The following is a 27,421-nucleotide window of genomic DNA, read 5'->3' as shown; positions in this document are numbered from 1 at the left end:
AAACACACGGGACAGTATACCAGTCGACTGTGCTCCGGCGGGCCCGCACTGTCAGCGCCCACAAAATTTCTCAGCTTTATCGACCAGTCGGCGGCGCTGTTGCAACCGGCAACCGCCGCCGCCGCCGCCGCTCGCCCCACCACATCACCGCCGTCTCCGGCCCCCCACCCACGTTCGTTCGACGTACCCGGCACCACATTCTTTCCTTATTTTTTTTACGCATCTACACTGTATATTATACACGCGCTCCGTCTCCGTCGCACCACCCGTCTTTTTTCTCTCCCGGCGTCGCGCTCTCGCTCGCCGTCTCTCTCATCGCCGTCTGTCCCTCTCGCTTGCCGCGCGTCTGTTCGTTCGGTCTTCCTGATCTCCGCCACCGCCGCCGCCGCCGCAGCCGACGTCCCTTTTTGCACGCGGGCAACAGGTTAAAACGTGCACAGACTCGCGCACCGCGGCCGACGACGCGCTGCTTACATGGTTTCCAGACAACCACCGCTGTCGTTGTACGCGGCCGTCAGGTACCTACGCGAAATACTTATATATGGGCGGGCGGTGTACGGCTTTTAGGGGTAGCGGGGTAGGAGGGAAAGGAAACGACGACATTATTTATACTACGATATGATTATATTTTTCCGATTTATTGTCTTTCGATTCTGTATGACTTGATTTTTTTTCGTTTTCGCAGAAAAATGTCCACGTTCGCCGGTCAGGTGGACAGACACAGAGGCGTCGTCGTCAAATCCACCGTAGCCGCCACGGAACAAGAGAAATCGACGGAATTCGGTCCCAAGCTTGCGAGTAATTTTTTGCATTTTTTATATTGTTTCAAGGACGTCGCGTCGCGTTCGGACCGCCGCCATTGGTTCCCAAACGCGGTCGCATGCCGCAGCCCTATATTATGTGTTATGTTTACACAGAATAGTGATTGTACGTCCGGTTCAAACCGTTTGGCGGTGCCGTAAATTGCAGACACTGCGTTACGGCGGCTACCAACACGATGCTGACCGTTTCCCGAACCGGCACGCGCGTCACCAATATTTGCAGGCGACGACGCGACGGCCGTTATATTATTTTGTGCCGGGAAACCGACGCGGTCGAGCGTAACGTAACGTGACGTGTGTGTCAAAGTCAAAACGGTCGTGTACTCGTGTCGCGCATCGTCGTCGTCGGGCTCGGGACACGGTCGCCGTCTCGCCGGCGACCGCGAACCGGTTCGGTTGGTGGCACCGCGTGCGCGTACTCGAGAAACGGCATTAGTGGCGGCGCCCGCGCGCTCGTCATCTCTCGCCAGTCTCTCTGCTAACACACACATACGCATGATATAGGAAATAATAATAATTCATAGTATTGTACTATTGTGCATACAGGGTGTTTCACTGTGTTACCCCCTTCGGGTGTCAATGCATTTTCATAGTTTTATATTTTACGAATCATTACTTAATAAGTTATTACTGTAATACTGTTGTAGATTCACATTTATTACATTTTTTCATATAATAGTTATTTGTTTTAACACGAAGAAAAAACAACTTTTAAACATTTTGTTTTTGCGTTTCGTAAAAATATGAGTTAGCCACTTTATAAAGTTGTAACTTATGTACATGCATTTTAAATGTCAAACTACCGAATTTTCATTAATCAAATGTTTAAGTTTGGGTTCGAAGACAAACACGGTGAAACACCCGGTATATACTATGTGTATATTATTGTAACTGCGCTTCGCAGCGCGGTCGAGATGCTGCGCGCGCGTGTGTGTGTGTGTGTTTATTTCAACGAAGACCGTCTTTGACGCGTACTGTTATATACCTATACCTCCCGCGCACCATATGGTTCAAAAGTCACTCGTAATTCGTGTACTTTTTCATTCCCGTTTTATTTTTTTTCCTCTTGGATTCGTAACGACGTCAAAACATTACGAATCGGTAACATAAACGTCCGGAAATTATTAATCCTGATGACCCTTAATAATTTTTTACCAACACGTGTCCATTTAAAATGGCATTCCGCAATATTGTGGTAATACCTATGTATATATGTATACATATAGCAGATGGCAGCTGCCAGTGTAGTTATTATAAGGTATGCAAATGTTTAATATATTATTCTTGCGCGTTATACCTGAAACGGTTATTAAAACGTAATGATTTTTTTCCCTGGAGGAATTCGGCTTAATAATATCGAAATCGCTATGGACTAAAAACTAGTTTTCTCTTTTTACACACAGTGGTGAAAAAACGTAAAAAATGTTATTAGATTAGGTATCAACTATCAATACCAACTATTTGTAATATGCTTGATGGATATTATTTAATTTATTTATCAAAATGTATCCTATTTGTTTTTATGTATACCTACAATTTAATTCTGTCAAGAAATAATATATAATACTAATCGTGCGATATAGGTAATAATATGTATGTTGAGTGTTGACCATAGTTCAAGTTGTTTCTTGTCATAATATAATGTTGAAGCTTAAATAAATTACCTTTTTATTATCACTTACGTTACCGTGTTACATAATATACTGTATTATGTAGACTATATACATATTACACATACAATATTATAAATTATAATTATATAAATTATCTATCAAAACTATATAATGTCTAATACTCTAATGTATAATACAAATTATAGATATATATTTGTATGTTGTATCAATACTAGAATATATAGGTAATATGTCTAAAATAATTAATATTTTCACTAAACATATATTTAATATTTTTTGATAGAGACAAATATAGAATTAATAAGTTGGTACTTTGGTAGCTATTCTATAATAACATATAATAACGAAGTTGTGAACATGACATATGGCACTATATACCTAGGAATGGGTCCAGAAAAGAGATCAACTAGATCAAGGGCCAATGGGTCATACTTTCTTTTCAGTCATACAAACACATTTCCCTATTTTTTCAAAAAAACTTAATAATTCAATAATTGACCAATACCGGCATACCGATGGGTTTTTATTAAAATTGTATTTAATTTCTATAGAATATATTATTCAAAAATTTATTGATATTTCATGATATGTGATACTTTTTATGATCAAAAATATAATGAAATATTTATGTGAAGTTTTAAATAAGTGGCCCCTCCCAAATCTCCATTCTGAATCATACAATTTATGAATATCTAATACTTTATACATATTTAGTACTATGTATAAATATAATAGCAGCCGATCACTGATATAAATATACTAATGCTGATTACATGTAGTTATATTGTAATTAAATATTTAATAACTAAGATAAATACATAATTATGATTCTTATAAGTTTGTTAGGTATATGGAATATAATTCCTATATGTATGATATAGCCTCGAATAGTAAAATATTCGATCATTTCGCTGGCTCTATGTTTGTCCGACTATTGATAACATTTTAATAACCATGCTATTAGACATGATTAATGTTTAATTATTTATACAACATAACATATTTAAATCGTCTAATATAATAAATAACTTATTAACACGATGTGTCATTTCATGACTACGAGTAATTATAACATTTAACTATGTAAATAAAATAAATATATTATACAAAAGAGTAAAATACGCCTATGTGTAATTTTGTATGGTATAGAGATGTATTATCAATATTCATATTTTTCATTAGGTCAATTTATCAAAATTATAAGTGGGCCAAGAGATTAATAAAAATAACATTTTAAAGAGTATATAATGTATATAATATGTACACATCTTTATTTATATATTATTATTTTTCTAATATTTGACTTTATTATAGAAGTGCTCAATCAGACATTCAAAAAAATATTATCAGATACAAATTTTTTGGTCATAATAATACATTTATATAATATTAAAAAGTACAATGGCGTTGCCAATATTTTAAAATGGAGAGGGGGAGGCTAAGACAAAATATTAAATATATATATATAGGTACTCAACAATGAACAATAATAATTTATAACTATAAAAATAAGATAACTATCAAACAAATTAATAAAAATTAAAAGCATTAATCCATAGCAAGTTTTTCAAATGTATAAAATAAACTACCTATATAAATAAGTAAATACGTTGATACGGCCAATGGGAGTGCCATGGCCCACTACCCCCTCCCCGTGGCTATACCACTAATAAAGTGGGTAGGTATAATATTTACATTTTTAATTCGTTCATTACAATTCAAATACTTGAAAAATAAAGTAGGTACTATAGGTATAATTTTAAATGAGTTTTAAATTATACAATTATTTTTTTGTATTGACATTATAGCATTATTATTATAATATTGAATACTATATCATTAGATATAATTCATAAATATTAAAAATATTCTATTGTTGTTCATTTAGAATAATTGTTCGTACCTCTATGAAACGTAAAAATTTCTTAAATATACTTTATCTTTATAATTATAAAATATTTTTCTCTATAATACTGTATAATATAATATAATTAATAAATTATTTTTCATTTTTCCATATTATATATATCGCATAAATTCTATTAAATATTCAAGGTTCTGATAATCTACTGCTCGCATTAATTAAACATTTAAACAGCTCTTAAACATCAACATAAACATTATTCCTGTTTATACTATATCTATGATCATTTAGTAGGTTTAACTTATATGTAACTATATATGTTTTTAAAATTCTTAGAATAACCTTTTTTTTAAGAGTTAATATTTTTATAATGTATTACACTTATACACATTTATTTTAAATCTCAAAAATATTTTTTTAACAGGTTGTTGCTTACCGAGTATAGCCGTTATTTATTAAATGATGTACATTTCAGTTTTTTAAATTTTAATATAAATATATTATCAAATGATAGAGATCTAGAAATTATAGTTATTGAAATAGCCGTGTATTAATTACATGTATAAGAATATAATAGTTGTTACATAAATGTAATAATAATAAAAAATTTGATCAATCAATCAATGGTCCCTTAAATATACTTACAAATAAGTAAAATAAGTATCAAGTAATAACTGGAAATTTATTTTAAATATGTTTCACAGTTATTTGAGTTTTCCAGTTTAATAATTTTACTGATTTTTTAACGCGTAGGTATATTTGTATTTTATGTATTACTTAAAGAAATATAAGATTAAAACTACGAGACTGCGAGAATATAAATATCACCGGAAGTTTAAACGTTTTATAGCTGATAAGAATATCATATATTTATATATAAATACAAATATATAATCAATAATGATGGTAACTTATTTTGTTATTTGTTATTAATAAATAATAATAATAAAGCATTAGAAAAATATTCTTGTATTAAATAATTTAAATCAATAAACCTTCTTCTGATTCAAGGATTGAAAAAGTTTATAAAGAAATATATATATGTATTTATTTAATGTGTGTATATAGCTTGTTCGATGTTGTATTTCGTTAATATATAAAAAAAATTTCAATGTGCTATTGCAATCAAGCTCAACTCAATTCTATCACCTTATTTTACTAAAAAAGTTTTTCAAATTTCATTACAATTTTTTTGATCAGTCAATGTTTCTATTACATGAGAACATAAATAAATATTTTCTTGAAAACTTCGACGTTCAGTAGTTGTTTCAATTTCATTCATATCCATCCAATATAATTTCTAAATTGAATTTTACACAAAAGTAGAAAAAAATTACATTAAAGTTATTTTAATTTTATTACGTTCAATCTTGAATTTCATATTTTCGTATATATATATATGTCTAATAAAATATAAATTAAAAGCTGTTTTAATTAAATTAATAATCTGAAATTATAAATGAATATAAATTTAATTTGTATATTCAAAGTTAAGTGTTCTGCAGTTTTGACATTAAGCAATCAGAATATTTTTTTCAAATCAACTAAGATTTTTAAAATCGTCAACAAATTTGTAAAACATTTTTAAGAGTTGTAAGTTAGAATAATTAGTATAACACTCAATACGTAGATACTCAGTACTATAGTATTTACTTTATTAATCACTCGACTTGTTTTTTAATATACGTTATCGTTATACTTACAAAGGCAAAATACGTTCTGTTAAAACTGTAATTGAAAAGTATCATTGAATTTATTTGGAAAAAGCTTTACTTATATTCTATAAGAAGGTTCTAAATCTTTTTAGAACCTTAACATTTTCTTCCGTTAGATTCTATCGAGGGTTTAGTCTTAAGTACTCTAACTATTTGGTAAACTTTCCAAAGCTTACAGGCAATATGTTTAAACGTCAATCTGAAGACCGTCTATACTTCTTTAGATAAACCTACTGGAATGAAAAGCTTTCAGAGAACAGAAATTAGTTCTCTAACCACACAAATATTTTTGCTCCTAAACCCAATTGAATTAAATCTGATAGAAAAATATCTAATAAATAATTGAATACCCCGTATGTTTGGTTAGATTTGTCGATTGTTGTATTTTATATAACATAGATGTAGCATGTAGACATTTTAGATTCTAAGCGAAACGATGAATGTATTGATTCTACAATGATGTTTGTGTTTTTTTTTATCTGAAGATACTTTTTATAGTGAAAAAATGCTTGAATTTTTCAACTTCAATATATTTTATGATTTGAAAATTAATTCAGTTGATACTTTACTCAAAAATAAAAAATCCCAGTACTATTAATAATTATTGGGAAACACAAAAATAAATAGGTATACATTTATATGGTATACATTTTAGAATATTTTTCGAGTTATTTATAAACATTTGAAATATTTAAATTTTTTTTTTTAACCCCAAGCTAAATGTCAAAGGTTTGGCTCTTAAATTCACGCAACCCCAATTATGTTTTTTCAACCTCATATATTATATAATATATACTTATTGCACTTATTTTTAATTGCATAAATATTTTATAAAAACAAAAAAATATTTTCTGTATAAATGTCAATAAAATTTTACTTGGTCAAAGAGTTTAAAAATTAATACAAAGTTGTTAATACTGGAATTAAAAAAATAATTGTGCTTAATCCCACAAATATAATTTATAACTGTCTAAAGTTTAAATTTGTACATAATTGCTTCTTCCTATGTACAATTATTTGAAACTTTTTTGTTTATCATTATATTTTGTAGTCTTGTAGACATGATGGAATTTTTAAAATTTTTAATTATTACAGTATAATAATATGCTATAGATTATTTATACTAAGAACCCATTCACACCATTTTACGGGAAATCGGTATTGTCTCAAAATTTAATATTAATATAATATGCTATGATAAATTAATCTAAATATATACTATTAAAATAATTTACATTTTGATCGATGATTATAGATACCTATATACTCGACATCTACTGTACAGCAGAGTGGTTATTGGTTATCTACTTTCCCCTTTTTAAAATTAAATTTAATAACTACTACAACAACTATTACTACTTTTAAAATAATATAACTGTTAAGACGTATAATAGATAATAGATATTTACAGTTTTAAATATGACCATTTAAATTTTTTTCAATAATTAGTTTTATATCTTACAAAAACTGTTTTGTACAAAAATTTATCGTAAATTATAGGTATTGAGATAATTATATGATTGTATTAATAAATTAAAAAGTTGTATAATTAATTTTTAATATATTATAATATGATTTTATTATCATGATATTATTATGGATATTATAGCAGTAAATTAAATTTATAAATGTTAACTAAGTATTGTTTCGCTGGAGTTGAAATGAGATAACATTACATATAATTTATTATCGTAATTCGTAAGTAAATAATTAATAATAACTAATAAGTAATAATTTATTATATTCTTCTGAGGACTATAAATATTAATACCCAAGTTCGTTTTTATATAATATAATGCATTTTACATTAAAATTTTCTAAATTAAATTATAAACTAACATTATTACTTGTAAGGTGTTTTATTTATGTACATAATTTTCATATTTCGTAGTAGAATTTAATTCAGAGCGAAGCAATAAATGCATTGATTTTAAAATGAATTGCTTTTTTTCTTTCTATTTTGCCTTTTGGAGAAATAAAAATACTTCGATTTTCAACTTTAAAAGTAGTTTCTGATAGGCAATTGGATCTAGTTGATACTTTGAAAAGTCAAAAGTAAAATACTTCTATATGTATATTTTTTTTTAATGTAACTTATAATCAGTTAGGACGGGCTAAAATATATAAAATACACAATTAAAAAAGTTTTAATATTTTAATTGCATTTGCGCATCAATAATAACTATTATAATCATTAATCTATAATACAATTTTAAAATGGCAATTAAACATGTTTTAACCTTACCTAGTTAAAAATTTCAGAAGTGAAAAAAAAAAACAGAAAATTTTTTTTATAGTAGGTATATCTTTAATAAGTACCTACTTAATTTTTTTAAATTTTCAAAATGATTAAAGTCAAAAATTAAAATATTAGTTTGATCATTATATTTAAAAATCATATGATTTCTAAAAATAAATTATTTAAAATATGCAATAAAAACAACAATCTTTATAATAGTAATACATAGAAAAAATCAAAATATCCTCCACAAGACCATAAACATTTTGAATTTAGAATCCAGACATCACAAAACAAAATTGTATTAAATAAGATTTTTCACATTTTCTATCTAAACATGTATATAAAATGCTGAACCCGGGTTATTATATTTAATATGTTTAATTTGAAAACAGTCGTTCAGTTCGTAGACTTTTATTTTTATTTTTATTTTCTACTGTATATAAGATTACAACAACTGTGGGTAGCAGCATGCCTATAACCAGTAACTAATACATATATTTTTTAAAGTTAAAAACAAATAATGTTTAATGGTGTTATAATTAACTTGAATAAATTATATGGAAGTAATCCGTTTTTGCAATAGATTGACCATTCCCATCCATTTCCCTTAAAACATTGCCATTTTCCATTTCCTTTGAACGTTTATAAATCTCTGTTTGCATCTTTATGCAAATGTGCTATATGATATGTAAGTCTCGTGTATTTTAAATTCAACCAAAATACATTAAACGCAACTATTATTTTGTACATAAGCAATCCATCATATATGGAAATGGGATTTTCATGGTCATGGGTGGAAAATATTTATGGAATGTTGATAGTGTATTTATTTAAAGTTTTTATTAATATTGAAGAATTCAGACTCAGACATCACACAAAATCGAAAAATGTATCGATTTAGCAATGATCTTGGTTTTATTTTGTGTACAAAACACGTAACCACTATTTTAGGTAGAATGAGAGCTCCATAATTTTTACCTGTCATTATTTTTTGATAATAAGTTGAGTTTATTTGATTACCTTAAACGAAAAAAATAATAAATAATGAAAAATTTGTAATCCATTTTTTATAAAATTAATTTTGATAATTATATTTTCATTTAAAAAAGAATACAAACTAAAAATTAAGCTTCACGTTTTCATCAATTATTTATTAAATTTATTAAATCATTTTTGAAAAATTGCAATAAATACATTTTTTGTCATAAATATAAAATTTTACTATGATATAGTTATCAAAATATTATTTATTCTCATCATTATATAAAAATTATATTTAAAATATCAAACTCATAAAGCTATAAATATAATATAATAATAGTATAGGATATTTAATTTTCTAAACTGATCTTATTTTTATAGATACATTTTAAAATAAAATTTATAATGATTCAGATTATTAAAATAGCAAGAACAAATTTATTTGAATTAAAATAATTATGTATTATTTGTATTTTAATTTTATGAAATTTAAAAGATTTATTTTTATCTGTGTAATATCGTATTAGTTATTCATAACTATGATATAGTTAAAATGAATAACTATAACGAAAGTACTTAACATCGTAATAATATAAATATACATATAGGGACATATACGTTACATGCATAACGTGCAGCACTTTAATGTACCTACTGTGTATATTGAAAATAATTAGACTTTCAGCACTTAACAAATATGAAATATGATGCACTTAAACGTGCACATACATACCTATACAATAAAACCGTTCAAATATGCATTTGATAAGCTCTATGAATAATTCCTGAATTATTTTATTTTTATTTTTTTATCCGTTTTGTATTGAACACTATTAAACATTAACTGTTTTCGTTTTAAATACTAAATATTATAGTATATTACCAATGAATAATATAAATTTCAAATATTTCATATTCAAATACATTATACAATTCCAATGTTTTAAATATAATATACGGTTTATATTCAATTATTATTATTATTATTCCTATACGATATTATATCATAGCAGAAAAAAATAATGTTTTCTTTCCACCAGAGAAAGCTTACCTAATACTTCGTTAAAATGTTAAAATTATTACCAATGAAATATTTTTCATAAATTTCAAATGGACAAAAATTAAAAACTGACGTAATAAGCTATAAAAACTAAAAACGTATAGGTATTTTGACTTACAATTAATCATAAATTCATAAAAATTATTTTATGTTTAATTTTATAGTTTTTTAATTAATAATAGGCGTAAGTACATATTTTAGTAGAATACTCGAAGTTAATCAATAATAGCTTTGAATACTATTTTTGTTTAATGCATTGGTTTTGCTTTTAGGTTTTATACATTTTTATACAATTTTACAAATCATTCTTAATGAAACATTAAATAATTTATCACTTTTTAACCGTTGTTATATTTACCTTCCTTAAAGTAAATAAAAAGTCCGTTTTTATTAAAAAACTACGATGTTAATTTAGATTTGAAATTTAAATATTTGTGCGGTATTCTTTGTTTACTGTGAATTACGAATTCACGATGAACTACGTATATTGTACGTGTCAATCTACAGCAAATAATATACATTTTTGTATGTATAAACCAAAACTGTTTTGGTGCTCATTTTAATTATTACATTCCAATTATACTGCAGAGACAGTAGGCAGAAATAAAGTACACATGTAGTTTTAAAATTGTAGTAGGTATAATACTTGCGTTGAGTTATAGTACTTCATAAAAAAAAAAGTAATTATATGCTTTTGCTACTTCCCATTTATTTGAGGGACCCGACCCTCTTATTCTCACCATTGCATTCTGTTTTGTGTTTTGTAGGCACCCTCTTTACTATTATACACTGTAACCCTTGTTAACACATCTATCTATTTCGTCTTCGATCACTCCCCTAGGTTATATGTTCAACGGTGATGTAATCTCTATAATCAAAGTTCTCTTTCTCGGTTTTTCTACGCACACAACAGTTACACATTTTTTAGAAAACTAAACAACGAACTGTTAAAAGTGCAGCTTCCGGATGAAACTGTTAACTTTGAATACTATTTCTTATTGTATTAATGTGTGCCTAGAATTTGAAAAAATCTCCTTTTTTTATATTTATGTTAATATCTATGTTGTTGTGACGTCGTGTCCATGTGTCGTGTCGCGAAATAATGCCAACTGTGCATTGTCACATATTATTGAGTATCTTTTAAAATTGTGTTTACTATTAAAAAGTTTAATATGTACCTAATATATATATTTATTGCAATGGCAATACATTTAAGACAATAATTATCATATGATTTCCATTTAGAGATTGTACCCATATAGCTACATATAAAAATAAAATATACCCATCTTTAATATTCGCATTGTTTTTTTTTTATATATATATTGACAGCAGTTTGCAGTCGACTAGAACTCTATAGTATACTTACAATGTATAAATATATGTATTCCAATTAGTTACATAACAATATATATCTGATATAAAATAGGTAGTGAAAAACAAATACCGTTATTTAGAGTGATCGTGTGTATTTGTCAATCGCACACTCGTTCTGGTTACATAATAATGGTCGTCTGAAAATTGAAGTGTATGTAAATAATAAATATAAGATTTAAGAATTCGTTAGAGTGTGTATACTTTTATTGTATGTATACATTGTACCCATATTTGCAGCCCGAAAAAGAAAATTGAGTAATATATACATTCCTCGTGTTACCATTGCCAGTGAAAAATTCCAGAGCAAACTTAAATATAAATCGATACTATTTGCAAGTTGAAATGAATGATACAATTAAAAATATGCCAACTACGAAGCTTTAATCTTATCAGCGTGGAAAGTAGATTTCAGACGTTTTCCCATTCGTGAGTAGGTATACACTAATAAATTGTCGTCACAACTCGGACGTATGCGTTAAATCTTCTCGACAGTTGTTAATTTCGAATAATAAAGATACGGGACATTTCGCACAAAGTTATATTGCATTAACACAGCGGAGTCTGAAAACTAAATCGTACTGGTATACACGAGGACTCGGGATTGTATACGTATAATAATATTATAGGTATTGTAGGTACTTAAAATGATTTAATTCATTTCGATATTCTATCTTACAAGACAATAACAAATTACAGCCGTCTTATATACAGCTGCAGTTATACATTCTATTTATATATTTTATTTTCCGTCTGTCTTTATTACGGGACGCATACGATGACGTAACGTAACCCGTGTCGAACGACAGCCCTCGATTGTTGAATGACTTTGAACAACGCGCGTAGGTACCCTGCATATACATAATATATAGGTAGGTACGTACGTACTTGGAAGTTATAGTACACTATAGCTGGTTCATCAAGGCATTAGACAACGATATTATTTACGCGCCAGTAGTCCCCGCCGACGATACCTGTATCGGCTATATATATCATGACTCATGTATACGATATGATATATAAGTCTTACATACAGAGTGATCAATTTAACAAGCGACACGAAAGCTAAATATTGTTACATGGTGTACAACAAGTTGTGATGTATGGAGGAGTAGTGGACCATAATTTGAACGGGGTATCCTGCCCTTGCCATTTTACTCGCTGTTCGTCTAAACCTCTAAAATTTAAATATTATGTATATTCATAAAAATCTATTTATACATTCAATTAATTTATAACACAGTATTTTGTATTATAGAAATTTAAAATATAGATTGTCATACGGTAAATTTTTTTTTATATAAAAAAACGTCTTGTCATTGCTAGTTCTACTACATTGCTTCAGACATTTTATATTATAAAGAACATTTTTTTTGGAAACCCAAAAATTGACATGAGAAATATAACAGCTTATCCATATAAATTAATCACCCGGTACATACTGTAAACATGCAGCAATATACGACAACCCCCGTATAGGTAGCGTTTCCTTATTATTATAATAATAATTTCCAACTTTAGAAATTGGGGTGTTTAAATTGCATAACTTACGGTATATTGCAGAGTACACGACACTATCGCGCCGGCTAAGTTTAATGTCTTTCGCCCTTATACATTTCCGAAACTATGTTGAAAATAGTATAATAATAATATCGAGAGTGTGTAGGGTTATTTCGAAGACAGCGTGTGTGTGTGGTTTGTGCAGCGAGTGTAATGCCGTGCGTAAAATTCATTGTCGCCCTTCGTGAACACCACTCTACCTCTACACTGTTATAATATACAAAATATTTTATGAACTTACAATAATAATTACTGTGCCTGAGAGTGGCTTAACGACAGAAAAATGAAAATAGTTGCTTGGCTGAAATTATAGTTTTTATAAATATCTTTTAAAATAATCTATTTATAATATGTTAGTGAATATTATTTAATTAATATTTTCGCGATTAATTCAAATTAACAATTTGTTATGCTATTATGCATTAAAAAATTACTGACCATCCCTGTATTACGCTTTATTAGAAAAATATAAATTTATTGTTTTATAATATTTATACTTGTATATTTGTGTCTCTATAGTAATAAGTACGTATATAATACAAGAAGATAAACACAAGGTATAAAATCACTATAAATAATATAAAAAAATTTATATTTTTCTAATACAGTCCCATACATGCAGGATGGTCAGTATCCAAGATACGCGTATCTTAGTTTACTATAGGCTACAACTATATTTTGTATCGTGATTATTTTTAATCTGTGTTGAAGTTAATCAAGTATTTCAAAATATAATTTTATCGTGCCATATTTGATTCAACAAACCTATATACTTTGAACTAGACTTTCGTTTTTATTTTTTAACATTTTTTTAAAATTAAATGTACGGTATTTATCATAATTACAAATTATACATAATGTATTAGATTGACCTCTTAAATATCACTGTCCAACTAGATGGAACTCATTTTGCAATTATATATTATTTAACTTTAAAAAAAAAATATATATATATAACATTTAATTGATTATTGACAAATACTAACCATGTATAGCTTCATAACTCATAATAACTTTAGTCTATAATTTGTATACAATTTTTGGAAAAATTTTTTTTTTTAGTTGCTATGGAAATTATATTTACTTAAACATAAAAATTCCAACATTTTTTATTCCATATAATATACATAGATTTTAAAGAAATGGATGCATATATCGTGTATTATATTATTGATTGAGAAACTATCGTTTCTCTTAGTAAATAATTGTTGTTTTTTTTTTTTACTTTAATTTCTAAGTTTATACTTATATAAGTTACTGACTTTTGTTGTAAATCATTAACATTAACACTAAAATATTGTAGTGACCCAATTGTAATAGTTATAGAACTATTCAAATCAGATAATGGACTGATTTTCATTATATATTCTTGTATATCCTTATAGTTTATGGCATGAGTGCTTTTTTTCTAATTTGGCATCCAATTGGTAAACTATGTGATTTCACTATGAAAATACCATGCATTAAATAATCATATGCATACTTTGTGGTATATACCTACATACAGACATTATACAGTACCAATGAATAAAGTTTTATTTTACTCGTGTTCGTCTGGGCAGTTTCCCAAAAATAATTTACAAATATTTTTACAATTTAAAATTGAAATATTTAAAAATACATAAAAACGATTTTTGGCCAACTATAATATTTTCATTTTTCAACCATCGCGGTGACACCGGGTGGTCAAAAAAAAAAAAATGTCTGTAGGTATACAACACCCACGTTAGTGATTTCACCGCAGAAAACTTAAAACAATTACCATTTTTTTTTTCACCGTCGTTGTCTTCACGCGTATTGTTTAATAGCCGAAAAATTACGATTCACGGACGGCTGTTGATTGGTTTGATGGGAAAAAGCAATTTGGACCGCGCGAAAGTGCTCCGGGCGCGCGTAATCGGGTTATTCCCAGACTTCATAAATATAATTCAGGAGTGTTTTTTTTTCTCTTACACTATAGGAAGGCTCCCCAGAGACGCCCTATCGATCTGACTTTGGACCGCGCGAGCATAATATTGTACAGCGGATGAGGTAGGTGCGACCACGGTGCTGCTCGCTGCACCGTACACTCGCACACACGCTTTTCGGCAGCGTTGACGTGACGTTGGTCGTAACTACGAGTAACTGCAGCCGTAACACGATATTATATATCAACTCGTTTTACGATATTATTTAATTATTATACGTATATTTTATAATTATTATGCGTCGTCGATCGCGCTGAAAGTGTCGTTGAAAATTTAACGCTGTGCGCGTTTTACTCGTGTGTATTATTATTATTATTATTATTATTATAATATATACAACCATAATAATAATATGCTCTCACGAGCCGCTGCCGCAATAACGTTTATTTTAAAGCGTCCTGTGACCGACGCCACCGAGCGGATGCTTAAATTATTAACTAGAACAAACATAGGTGGGTTAAAAGCTGCACCCCCTCCCCAACGGCAATCCCTGTATTCACACGTTATACACACTAAGGCACACCGACACGTATATGCATATTATAGTATATATACTGACTACGGTACACTCATACAATACGGTGTCATCTCTTTAAATCGCATCTCAACAATTTTCTCTAAATTTTTATGTTTTTGAATATATTTTTTTATACAACTCAAAGTACCAATTTGTAACGCTACATTTTATTTTGTATACTATTTTTAAATTTATATTAATAACTTAGGTTTTCTTTTCATACTTATAGCATATTTTTAGGCTTTTAATATTTTTTTATATTTTTAATTTAACTATAATCTACTATAAACAGGATATTTTTCTAAAAACTGTTTATGCATAAATATCGAATATTAGATGAGAATAATATTATATTTTTATTGATAATCATTTCAAGTCAGTAATGGGTTAGCGACCACAACTTTTATCTAACCTTACGTAACGTTAGCGTACATCCGGCTTATTATTTTACTCGCTGTTCATCTAAACTTTAAACGCTTATCAACAAAATAAATGATTTTCAATATTCGATATTTATAATACATCAAAATGCTTTAAAAACGAATTTTAATTTCGATTATAAAATTAAAAATATATATAGGACGGTCATGAGATAAAATTAAAAACCCTGCAGATGATGTTGAAAATATAGGGTTTTAACTTATTAATACTTCAAACCGCATAAAAACAAAACAATTTACTTAGAAAATTAGTGTAGTCACGGTGGTTTATACAGATCACTCTGTATAGGTACATATACATTCTATGTATATATATATATATTGGCTAGTGTCAATAAACACTGTCGATCTATTAACCGCGGCCAAGATTATGCGCGCCTCTGCTGACGCCCACGGCTAACACGTCCCCCCCCCCACCACACACCCGTCGCCGAGCGAGCTTTACGATGAGGCGTTTCACGAATAAGTCGCCCGCGGCACCGCCGCGCTTGAACCGTATCCGATCCACAAAAACGCTGTCATCGACGCTGCCACGGTTTCCGCATAACTACAAATATTTAATACACAGCCGTCGAATAATACTGCAGTATATGCGACGATCCGGCGAGAAAAGCCTCTTCTGCTATATAATAACATGTACCTATATTATACGGTTATTATTATTATGCCAATCTCGCTCGAAATCTTACGTATACGTGGAATAAACGTATATCAAACGTGTGTTTAATATATTATAAATTTATAATACATACAACGCAGCACCTAATGCGATTACAAAATATACAATAGTTATACATTTGAAGTGTCCGTATAGACTTCGTAATGGTTTTTCCCTTATGCGGGTCATCGATATTATGTACGGATGACTTTTCACGACTGTTTTCTTGTCGCTCAAACTGGTATATAATATAATATATAAAAACATTATATACCTTCCTATACATTTTTAGGATTTTTTCCGTTTTCGATTATTGAAATCACATTTTTAAATCGTAATTTTATCTCCAAAATGAGAGCAAACTAAAACAATTTTCTTGAACTATTTACTGTAGTCTGGTTGACAATATAAAACTACTTTTCCTGCGGTTATTTTTCAAGCTCAAAAGTCTTTTATTTATTTTTCAAATAAACTATTGCTTAAGAATCGATTTTCAATACTTTACATTGGGCTGCCTTTCGTCGCAATTCAAAACTTAATATTATTATTATTATTAGTATATTATGACAATAGTCGATTGTTTAAAAAGTTTGATTATGATTATTTTGTTTGTTTCATTTCATTTCATAATTAGAATTCGTATTATTAGTCGAATTGCTAAAATACAAAAGATTAAATATTTTAATCAAGAAAATGTTATAAACATATTCTAATAAAAATGACGTGATTACTATAACAAAAATTAACACGCAATATATCGAATTTATGTCCCGGGTATGCCGTATAATAATTATATAATATGTTGGTTATATACCGAACACATAATAATATCATATTAAGTTCTGGAATATAAAACTATAGGTATATTATGTATTATATAATTTTTAGTGTTGTAAAAATGAGGAGATATCGCCATTCGCTGCAAATTTGATTAAACGCCGCAACCCTCTCAAATGCATTCCCGCCCTAAAGTGGTTACGTCCGGATGAGTAATCTCTCCGCGCTCAATACCGCTCACTCCGCGAATAGTATACATTATACCTACTGAATAACCTGTCGGATATTTTGATAAAATTATGTAAATTTCCGTCTCTCGTTTCATTAAAATATTTTATTTTTCGTGTAATCTGAATGCATAGAAATATTATGTACAATATGTGCACCGCGTCCGTTCTGATATTGGCATAATACTTACGGACCCTGAAAATTAGTGTTTTAGTTGAATCTCGTGTTCCATATGTGGTAACCAGGACCAGAACATTTTTAATTCACACTCGTGCACACGGGCTCGTTCACAATTTTCACACGGGTTTATTACCATTTACCACCCAGACCCATAATAATAATAATAATAATAATCAGAGTAGAGTAATGAAAAATGCCAACGGCGCGGCTACTGTAATTGAAGGCTTTGACTTCTGATGAATTAATTGGGATTGGGAAATGTTTCAAGAGCTTAGTCCACAAGTACAACAATTGTTTATGATTAAATTACTTTTATTTTTTCCATTAAAAACTAAAACCTATGTGTATAGTGTATATATATATATATATATATATATATATATATGTTATATTATACATGTACATTTTTAATTTATGTACCTATCTAAAGTATTATTAAACGTATCAACCACAAATATTTTTGATCGCATTTAAGATTACCTCATGATACTGAACAGTTCTATGTAAACTAACTAAACTATATAGTAGTATGTACTTTTATTTTTATCTTATTACTAAAATTATGGTGAATCATTCAAACCAAGCCAAGTAAAACATATTATTAAACCAGTCATTTAATACTTATTATACCTATGTAATTTTTTTTTTTTTGAAAACGATAAAGTTAAATAATTTTTGACATAAATGTCTTAAGCCATATATTTCAAAACAACTATACATTTTTTGGACACTGTTATTTTAGGTTATGGTTTTGACGTTTGAGAGAAATTTAGAAACAAAATGTTTTGATAGAAAAAACGCGTATATACATCCCATATTATGTAGACCGTGTACACCCCACGTGGTCACGTGATATAATAGTTTTACATTACGAAAATTCGACTAGAAAAAAACGTTGGGCAATATGTGTTAAATGCGATGAAAATCAAAAGTAATATTGAATGTCAAAAACACGTCAGCGGTAGGCCAGTAGGCGTTTATAAAAAAATAATATACCTTACATTATTTTTTTACAAAGTTCTTTGACCTATGCTTGGTTTCAAAAGCTATTCTAATATAAAACATTTACCCATTATACTTTTAACATTGTAAATACAAAAACGTTGATATAAAAGATATGTACAAGGCAGTCGCGTATTTGTATTTAAATACTGAGCATACCAAGAAAGCTATTGGCTTATCTTTGATATGTTTATTATTATTATTTTTTTGTGCTTTAGATAGTATAGACTAAATTTAAAACTCCGGTAAAACCTATATTCAACCGACCGGAAATTGAACAAAGATTATACTCTGGGTAGTGTGTCGAAATTTTAAATTTCTCATTACTTTGCGATAAAATAAAAACCACACAATTCATGGGCTGCAACCCATACAACACTAAAAGCTCTGTCTAGAATTGTTTTTAGAATTCGATGATTAATCGTTTTCGGATTTAAAAAGACAACACACCAACCAAGTGACCTATCCTAAATGCAATTTCCACGCGACTGAAGCGAGATAAGCAAGACAAGTGCCCAACAGTGAAATTAATGTTCCGAAATGCCACCCTCTTTTTTTAAGTTCAACTAGAAAGTGGAAACAAACAGTATTTTTAATTCAATAGCTGCGTTTAATTACGGTCAGTTATAAAAATGTCACTATTATTCCTTTTTTTATATATCAAACTTTTAAATGACCAGTCATTTTTTTTTAAGCTTACTCGTTGTAAGTTTTATTATATTAATACAGTCACTACTTACAATTATAATACGATATTTTTAAAAATAAAATATTAATATATACAGAATAATATATATAGCCAACGGTTGGAGAAATACTCGTATATATTAAGTAAAACTAACTACTAAAACTAATGAAATCCTACACTAAATTCCAAATAAATAATAATACAATAAACTTGTAGAATAGCAGACGTTCGTAAATATTATTTTATTTAACTTGTTAAATATTGATTTAGGTCATTTAGGAATTACAGCTACTAGAGGTAGGCACTATTATAATATGATAATCCAATTATTTACAAAAGCTATGCATGATTAAATTCTTTTATTTATTTTTTTAATTTTAAAACATAAAATAAATAATATGAATTGTTTATTTTTGGCGAATTTCATTACATCACCGCTGTTTGTTCATTATCATCAACCGGCGAATATAAAATAACCATTGATCTTATTTCCCGATTTACTGTTTTTCACGCTTAATATTTCTGTCCACTAACATAATGACGTACTGACGTGACACAAATCAAATGTTTTGGTGTGGGTTAACCGGTAACTGTTACGTATAACTCGTTTGTGTATTATGTGTTATAGTTTGATATATACCTTGTACTGCTGTCAACAACAAAATATTTTAATTCGGTTATAGTAGGTACACCGCAATTTAATATCAAACAATGTGTCAAAAACACATTGATCTGCAGTAACGGTTAACTAATTAAAACACAAATCGATAAAACAATTTTGAAATAATTAAACAGACATGTTGACTAAAAATAGCGACAACAAAAAACGATACATTATTCGTAAACACACAACCGGAAACATTTGTTATTATTTTTTTTTTAACGCTTTGTAGTTTTGTGTATCTCAATAAATGTACTATAAAATCGGCAATTTGTCTGCTTCTGTATGCCATATGTTTATTTTTTATAAAGCCGTTTGATGATAAATCTGTTAATTACGTACAAATCCTCTGCAAGTGAAACGACGATTAAGACTTGTCGTTTTTGACGAGTTGCCAGTATGTTGAGCTATTAGTCTAGTTTGAAAAATAAACATTATACCGTTAAGGAAGGTTGTCATTATTCGAAAAACTGACAATGATACAGTTTATGATATTCATGCTAACATATTTTTAACAGCCAACTAAAACTTCACTAACTTGTACATAATCGGCATCGAGATTTTCCCCCTCCCCACGTACTGAAAAAACTTTTTGCTAAAAACAGATTTACAACAGAATATAATGTACATTTATACACGCATATATGCAGTGCTTGTATAAAAAATTTTATTTATTTTTTTTTTAGCCATATTTCCCTTACACCACTACAATCCATCGACATAAATTTGAATGCGAACCTTCAAGTTAATCTGTGATTTATTCCCTGGGCCACGTGAGCGTGTGCTCATATATACCCTGGGGATTCTGTACTCTACATTAATCCTCCCTCCATTTCGTTCTCTCCAACTACCTCTCTCACTCACTTTTCCCCTTTCCTCTATCTACTTTCCACGCCACAACATGACGCAGCCCCTGAAATTGAACTTCACCCCCTTCAGTATTGTTGTTGTTATTTTTTTTTTTACACTAAGCCACTCACCCTCCTCTCATAACGGTCGTTGCCGCCATATGGGGCCCGATCACGTTCTTCGGAACTTGTGTTTAACACGTTTTCAAAAAACCATTATTTTCCGCAGGATCTCTAATTAAATGGTCGGCGGATGAACAGGTGCACTTGGTGTGGTTCCGGATAGCTCGCCAGCATGCGCATTGGATTTCAGAATTGGCCAAGGTAAGAAGTCCTTAACAATACTATTCTAAAGTGTGCATTGGGAGGCTAAACTCTATAAAGAGTTGGATTGAATATAAATTATAATAGTTAAATGAAACGACCAGGTTTAACCTTATTTTACTTTCTACAAACATAATAATCCCTTAAACTCTCACTCAGCCACTCAATAATCTTGAGCACTCCAAAATACGAATAAGATTATTTTAAAATATATATAACTAAGTTACCCTTGTTTGAACTTTGAATAACCTATAACCAATACTAAAAATGAAACAATTAATATTATCCATTATAATATAATATACTATCTTAGATTAATTAAATTATAATATAATATCTTAAATAATCAGCTATCCATATTATGTTAATAAATCTACTTAGGTTCGCTTTATACAACCATAATATATAAAATACCAGTATATATACATGTAAATGTCTTATCACAACGAATGATGATTAAATTCGAATAATATTATTTGTATCAAAAATTAAACGTGCATTTAATATTCAGATATATTGTGTTCAAATTATATAGGTATAGGTACTAGCGGTACATATTGCTAAATATAATATAAAGCCTTCAACAACGATTTATTTGTTGTTTTTTTTTTAATGCCAGCTCATAGTAAGATTATTAAGTTTTTAAATTGTTTTCGGCAAATATTTAAAAAATCGTTATACTTTCCAAGTTGCATTTATAATTATTTTTAAAATTATATTCAGAATTTAATATGGTAAATAAAACAGTAGTATGTTATCTACTAAGACCCTTTTAATCATTTATAATCGTTCAGCCATGAAAAACTTTAGTTAAAGACAATGCCTCACAACTTTTGAGAATACTGTATGGGTAAAATTAAAATTTACTTTCCTGGTAAACTTAAAGTTGAGGATAAAATTACTTTTATAACTTTTGGTTCCGTGAAACAAGTAAACTATTCTCTTCGTTGATTACTTATAAATAGTTATTAGATTTAGGTTTTTTTTTTAAAGAATTAAATAATATTTTTTACTTAGGTAAATTCAATTTATGAATATTATATTTTTGAATCTCTCAATATTAATTGTATAGATACTTTATTTAATAATTAATAACTTAGTTATACAATTTTATGAAATAAAACCTACTCACTATGTTTTTTTTGCATTTAAATATAACATTTTTAATACAAAATTGACTTACCTACTGCTAAAAATTAAAATAATATCCTTCTAAAAAAATTTGTAAGTATTAAATATTGTAAATTTGAATCGAATTATTACATTATTTAGTGTAGGTATATACTCGTATTATATCAAACATAATATTAACCTATAATTCAATTATTCATTTAAATTTAAAAATCAAATTAAACAAAAAAGTCTTGACTTCAAAACTGATCAAATACGAATATCAAATTCTATAATACCAAACTCGAGAAATGTTACAAGATTAATTTATCATCAAAAACTTGTTGTGAATGACAATATTCTATTATATGTTTTTTGCGTCGTAAATATCTCGTCACTGTTTATTTCTCGAATGTTTATGAAAAAGAAAAATAATAACAATATAACTGAAATTCTATACAACATGTCATTTTATATTGAAAAGGTAATACTTCTGAAACTTGCTGGGCTTTGTGTTTTGACACATTTCTAAGTCCTACATAACATATTAACGTTTTGTTTGGCTTTTAGGATTTCCAACCACACGTGTACATAATAAAATATATTGTGTTTGGTTCTAGAACAATTTCCTGTTTCACAGAACATCACCGGACGGTAACGAACTGTGGATGTACAAACGTTTAAGGGGTGAAAGCACATCTACGGTTGACTCCCCTCATACGTACACGGGCGCAGGAGGTCTAGTGATACGCGACGATCATTTGTTAGTCGTCAAAGAGCATAGCATTCCATTTTGGAAATTGCCCGGAGGTTATGTAAATCCTGGTAAGCATTCTATACTTTAATAAGGTTTTATTATCCCCACGGTTGGTTCGTATTCACATAATATATATATACCTATGCGTTTACATATTTATGAGGTAATCCTTAGTGTAATTAAAAAAAACACAAATGGTAATTATATGACTAAAAAAATTAAAAATTAGTCAGTGAAAGTATAAAAGTGAAATAAAACTGATTTTCCGGTAAAAAAAATATTCCGTAACTATTTAACAGGTTATTAAAATAATGGTCATTAATTTCGTGTTTGAAGCTATTTCATACCTTAAAATTTTTTTCGTTCATTACACACAATTAAAATGTAATCAACTGAGTACGCTTGTCGTCAAACCGCGGTTTTACTTATTTTTGTTCTAATTTAGCAATGATATGTTTCTAAAAATGCATAGTTATGACAATTTCATGAGTATAATAAATTTGTTTTTACGATTGTCCGAGCAGTCCTTGGTACTTTATCCGTGCATCAAAAGGGCGGTTTAATAGCTCTGACATAATATTGGAACGAAAAAATATTTGGTATATTCACTATAATCCGTTATCATTTTTATTTTTAATATTCCAACAAAATTCTGTGATATGGCCTCTAATGATCAGTGTACAGTGTTCATGTTATTATTTTACAAAACCGGAAACCCGATATTTTAGTTTTTTTGTAAAATATACTGGTGACCCGTCATATTTACACGCATGTTATAATTTAGAGTACACTGCAATAATATTAATAATTCGCATTTCTATTTTCGTACACTATGCATAAGGATAAAGTAACACGCAAGCATACATGTTGAATGTTCGATAATATCACTGCGGATAATAATAATTATTATTGTCCGCCTATTTGTTACCATGTCGTGTATAAGTATAAATAATAATTATGTATATAGTAACATATACCTATTATTTATATAATATAATTTAATATAATATAATATACGTAATTGCACGTAAGATATATAAATAGCTAATCGAACTCATGTGGATATATACATTTTTTTGTTTCATATTAAAGGTACGTCGTATAAACTATTTATTTTTATTTTTCAAGGAGAAAATATTGGCGAAGCTGCTGTTAGAGAAGTATTTGAAGAGACGGGCATCAGAGCCGAATTCGTATCTTTAGTGGCGTTCAGGCACGTTTTAAGTGGGAGTTTCGATTGTGCTGATATGTATTTCGTCACAAACTTGCGACCGTTAACTTTCGACATTGTGATTGATAAAGAGATATCAGAGGCTAAATGGATGAAGGTAATTTAGAATTGTTTTACCTTCGAAGGGAATGCTTAAAAAAAAATCAAATAAAAAAAATGACGTCATTAAGCCCGTGACTCCCTTGTGCAGCAGATTTATGACACTTTTTAATAACCCTCCTGGTCCCTTCCGACAATTGAATCACCTATAATCTCGCAGATGTTAATCTATCAAATTAACACTTCCCATTGGCTCGTTATCTCTAACTTTAGATTGCTTCGACGGGCATAATCCCTTTATGTTGAATACTAAAAAAAAGTATTATTCCAAAAGTCGATATTTCAAGAGATGTACGAAGTTTTAAGGGTAGGTAGTAGATAGGTACTCAGACGAATATTCCGGTATACAATTTTAATGAACGTAAAAACTTTTACTGCAAAACTAAAAAAAAAAAAAAAAACAAATATTACTAAATTGTTTTTATACAAACGCAATTCTTTTAAATTAAAATAGCGGTATCTAATCGAAATTGTTTTTAATTGCCTATAAAGTACAAACGCAGAATGACATTTCGATTTAGATAAATTTTAAGTTTTCATATTGGTTTAATATTATTTAAATGAAAAACAAATATTCGTTTATCTATCAATAATTCTATCTATATTTATAAATGATATAAATTATAATTATATATATATATATATATATCATTTCAATGAGGATCACACAGCCATGTTATTATTTATCTACTCAGCAGTCAGTACTATAGCATATACGGCTGCATAAAACTTTATTTATTGAAATAATATTAAAACATTCTTTATTCAAACAATTCAAATTATTTTTTTCATTTATCTAAATAACATCATCATCTACGTCTATATGTCTTATTTACTCGGTTGAATTCTATTTTTTACAATATACGCTTAACTTACAAAAATTTTATAATTGTACTCCTTTAAAAAAAAAAAAAAGAGAGAGATGGATGAATATATGTACTTGATGTAAAATAATAGATTTGGTAGTATTGTTGTACCTAGTTATTTTTACAACTTTTGCAGAGTTTGATTCTTTACATATGTTTTTATGTTTTGCAATCAATTAAAATATTATGCTTATCCACTTAGTAATGATTTACATAATACGAGTGGATCATATTTAGCTATAAGATAATATTGTATGTTGTGAATGTATATACCCTTTTTCAAAGACAATTTATGATAGTTTCGTCCTTCTGTTTTAAACTTAAATTTTAAATTTAATCTGTTTAAAATAAATTATAGCTTATCAATTGCGTTTGATAGCTAGTTTTATTAAAACTTAACATAAATCTATAGGTCGAAGACAATATGATTTCAAATTCAAACAATAATATATTTTAAACGATCCGTATATTTATAAAATAAAGAAAAAAACTATACAGTGGTTAAATAATTCTATTAAAGTAATTATGTTTAAATTAATTAATCTTCGTGTGTACATTTCGATAATATTAACTACACAATGCGAAAGCTGTTTTTAAATTTTAAATAAGAATCTGATAAAAATAAAAGCCTACGATTTTGTACAATGAAATGAAATATATTATACTTAATAAGTACTACTTGTGCAATTCAACATTTAAATTATAATTATTGTATCTGTAGGTAATATTTTTACTCTGATTTATATTAAAAAGACTATATTAGTATTTGTAACGAATTAACGAATTAACAGTTCGTGATAAAAGTGAATATAAATGACGATCATTGTGATTTTGGATCATTTGTGTACTTATATCAAAACGCTGTCAACCAATTAAATTTATTTCTCATTGATATCAAGGAGAAATCGTACAATAAAGACTCTGGATGATTGTAATATATATAGGTGTATGTACTACACGGGCTAATAAATTCATCGTACAAGAGTCACACCTAAAAATCCAATAATATAAATTACATATTCTTGTCGTGTTTCGTAAACAGTAGATATCTCCGTGACTCCGTGTTATTATTGTTTTCTTATTTTATTTATTTTTTTGTCCCTTTTCTTTAGTGCGAAGACTTTATAACGAGTCCAGATGTTGGCGAACACAGCCGTTTTTTCGTCAAAACGTTTTTAGAAAATTCTAAAAATGGCATCACGATGAAAGCGAATAAAGCAATTCATCAATTTACCAATAAAGAATTTATCAGCTACGCCGCATCGTACAGCGGACCGACAAGTTCTGGTGCAGATGATGTTTGAGCGCACATCATAGCGGAAACAATTGTTTTCAATACGTTATTAGGTGTACATTACACGCCTATGTTATTTGGTGTCGTTTGTGTAGGATTATATAATACATAATATTGTTTATACTGTTATTATTGTTGATTATTTTTATTGTAGTTTCAAATTAGGTGTAATGCTGCGCGATACTATATAGCAGACAAACGGCCAAAAATAATTACGGCACACGTAAATACATAATGTTATTATTATAATCATGTGTAGTACATATTATATTATGTATATATATATTACGCCGTTGGGCTGTTTGTAATCTGTGTGTCGTTGCTGTATGTGTTTGTTCTCGTGTAAATAAAATATTTTTTCTGTCAAAAACGGTGCGCAGCGCGATTTCAATTTTTTAAAACAATATCATTATATACGTAATATACACGTGTCATATTCATATTATAATATAATTTATAGTATACTGTAAATTGGCGATATACGAGTAAAATATACTGAATAACTGTAGAAAGAGCTGAAAGA

The 27,421-nt window shown here is 28.6% G+C and overlaps 1 protein-coding gene across 1 annotated transcript; it reads left to right on the top strand.

Annotated features, from left to right (window-relative positions):
- The first annotated feature begins 108 nt into the window (after window positions 1-108).
- LOC132929947 (nucleoside diphosphate-linked moiety X motif 6) lies at window positions 109-27,421 on the top strand. The gene is made up of 6 exons (XM_060995597.1): window positions 109-518; window positions 686-798; window positions 21,447-21,541; window positions 23,272-23,476; window positions 24,537-24,736; window positions 26,717-27,421. The coding sequence occupies exons 1-6, from the start codon at window positions 475-477 to the stop codon at window positions 26,906-26,908; spliced, it is 849 nt and encodes a 282-aa protein (XP_060851580.1). The 5' UTR covers window positions 109-474; the 3' UTR covers window positions 26,909-27,421.

The sequence above is a fragment of the Rhopalosiphum padi genome, chromosome 4 (assembly GCF_020882245.1).
Source record: "Rhopalosiphum padi isolate XX-2018 chromosome 4, ASM2088224v1, whole genome shotgun sequence".
Taxonomy (NCBI): domain Eukaryota; kingdom Metazoa; phylum Arthropoda; class Insecta; order Hemiptera; family Aphididae; genus Rhopalosiphum; species Rhopalosiphum padi.
This window is presented reverse-complemented; position numbering and strand designations above follow the sequence as displayed.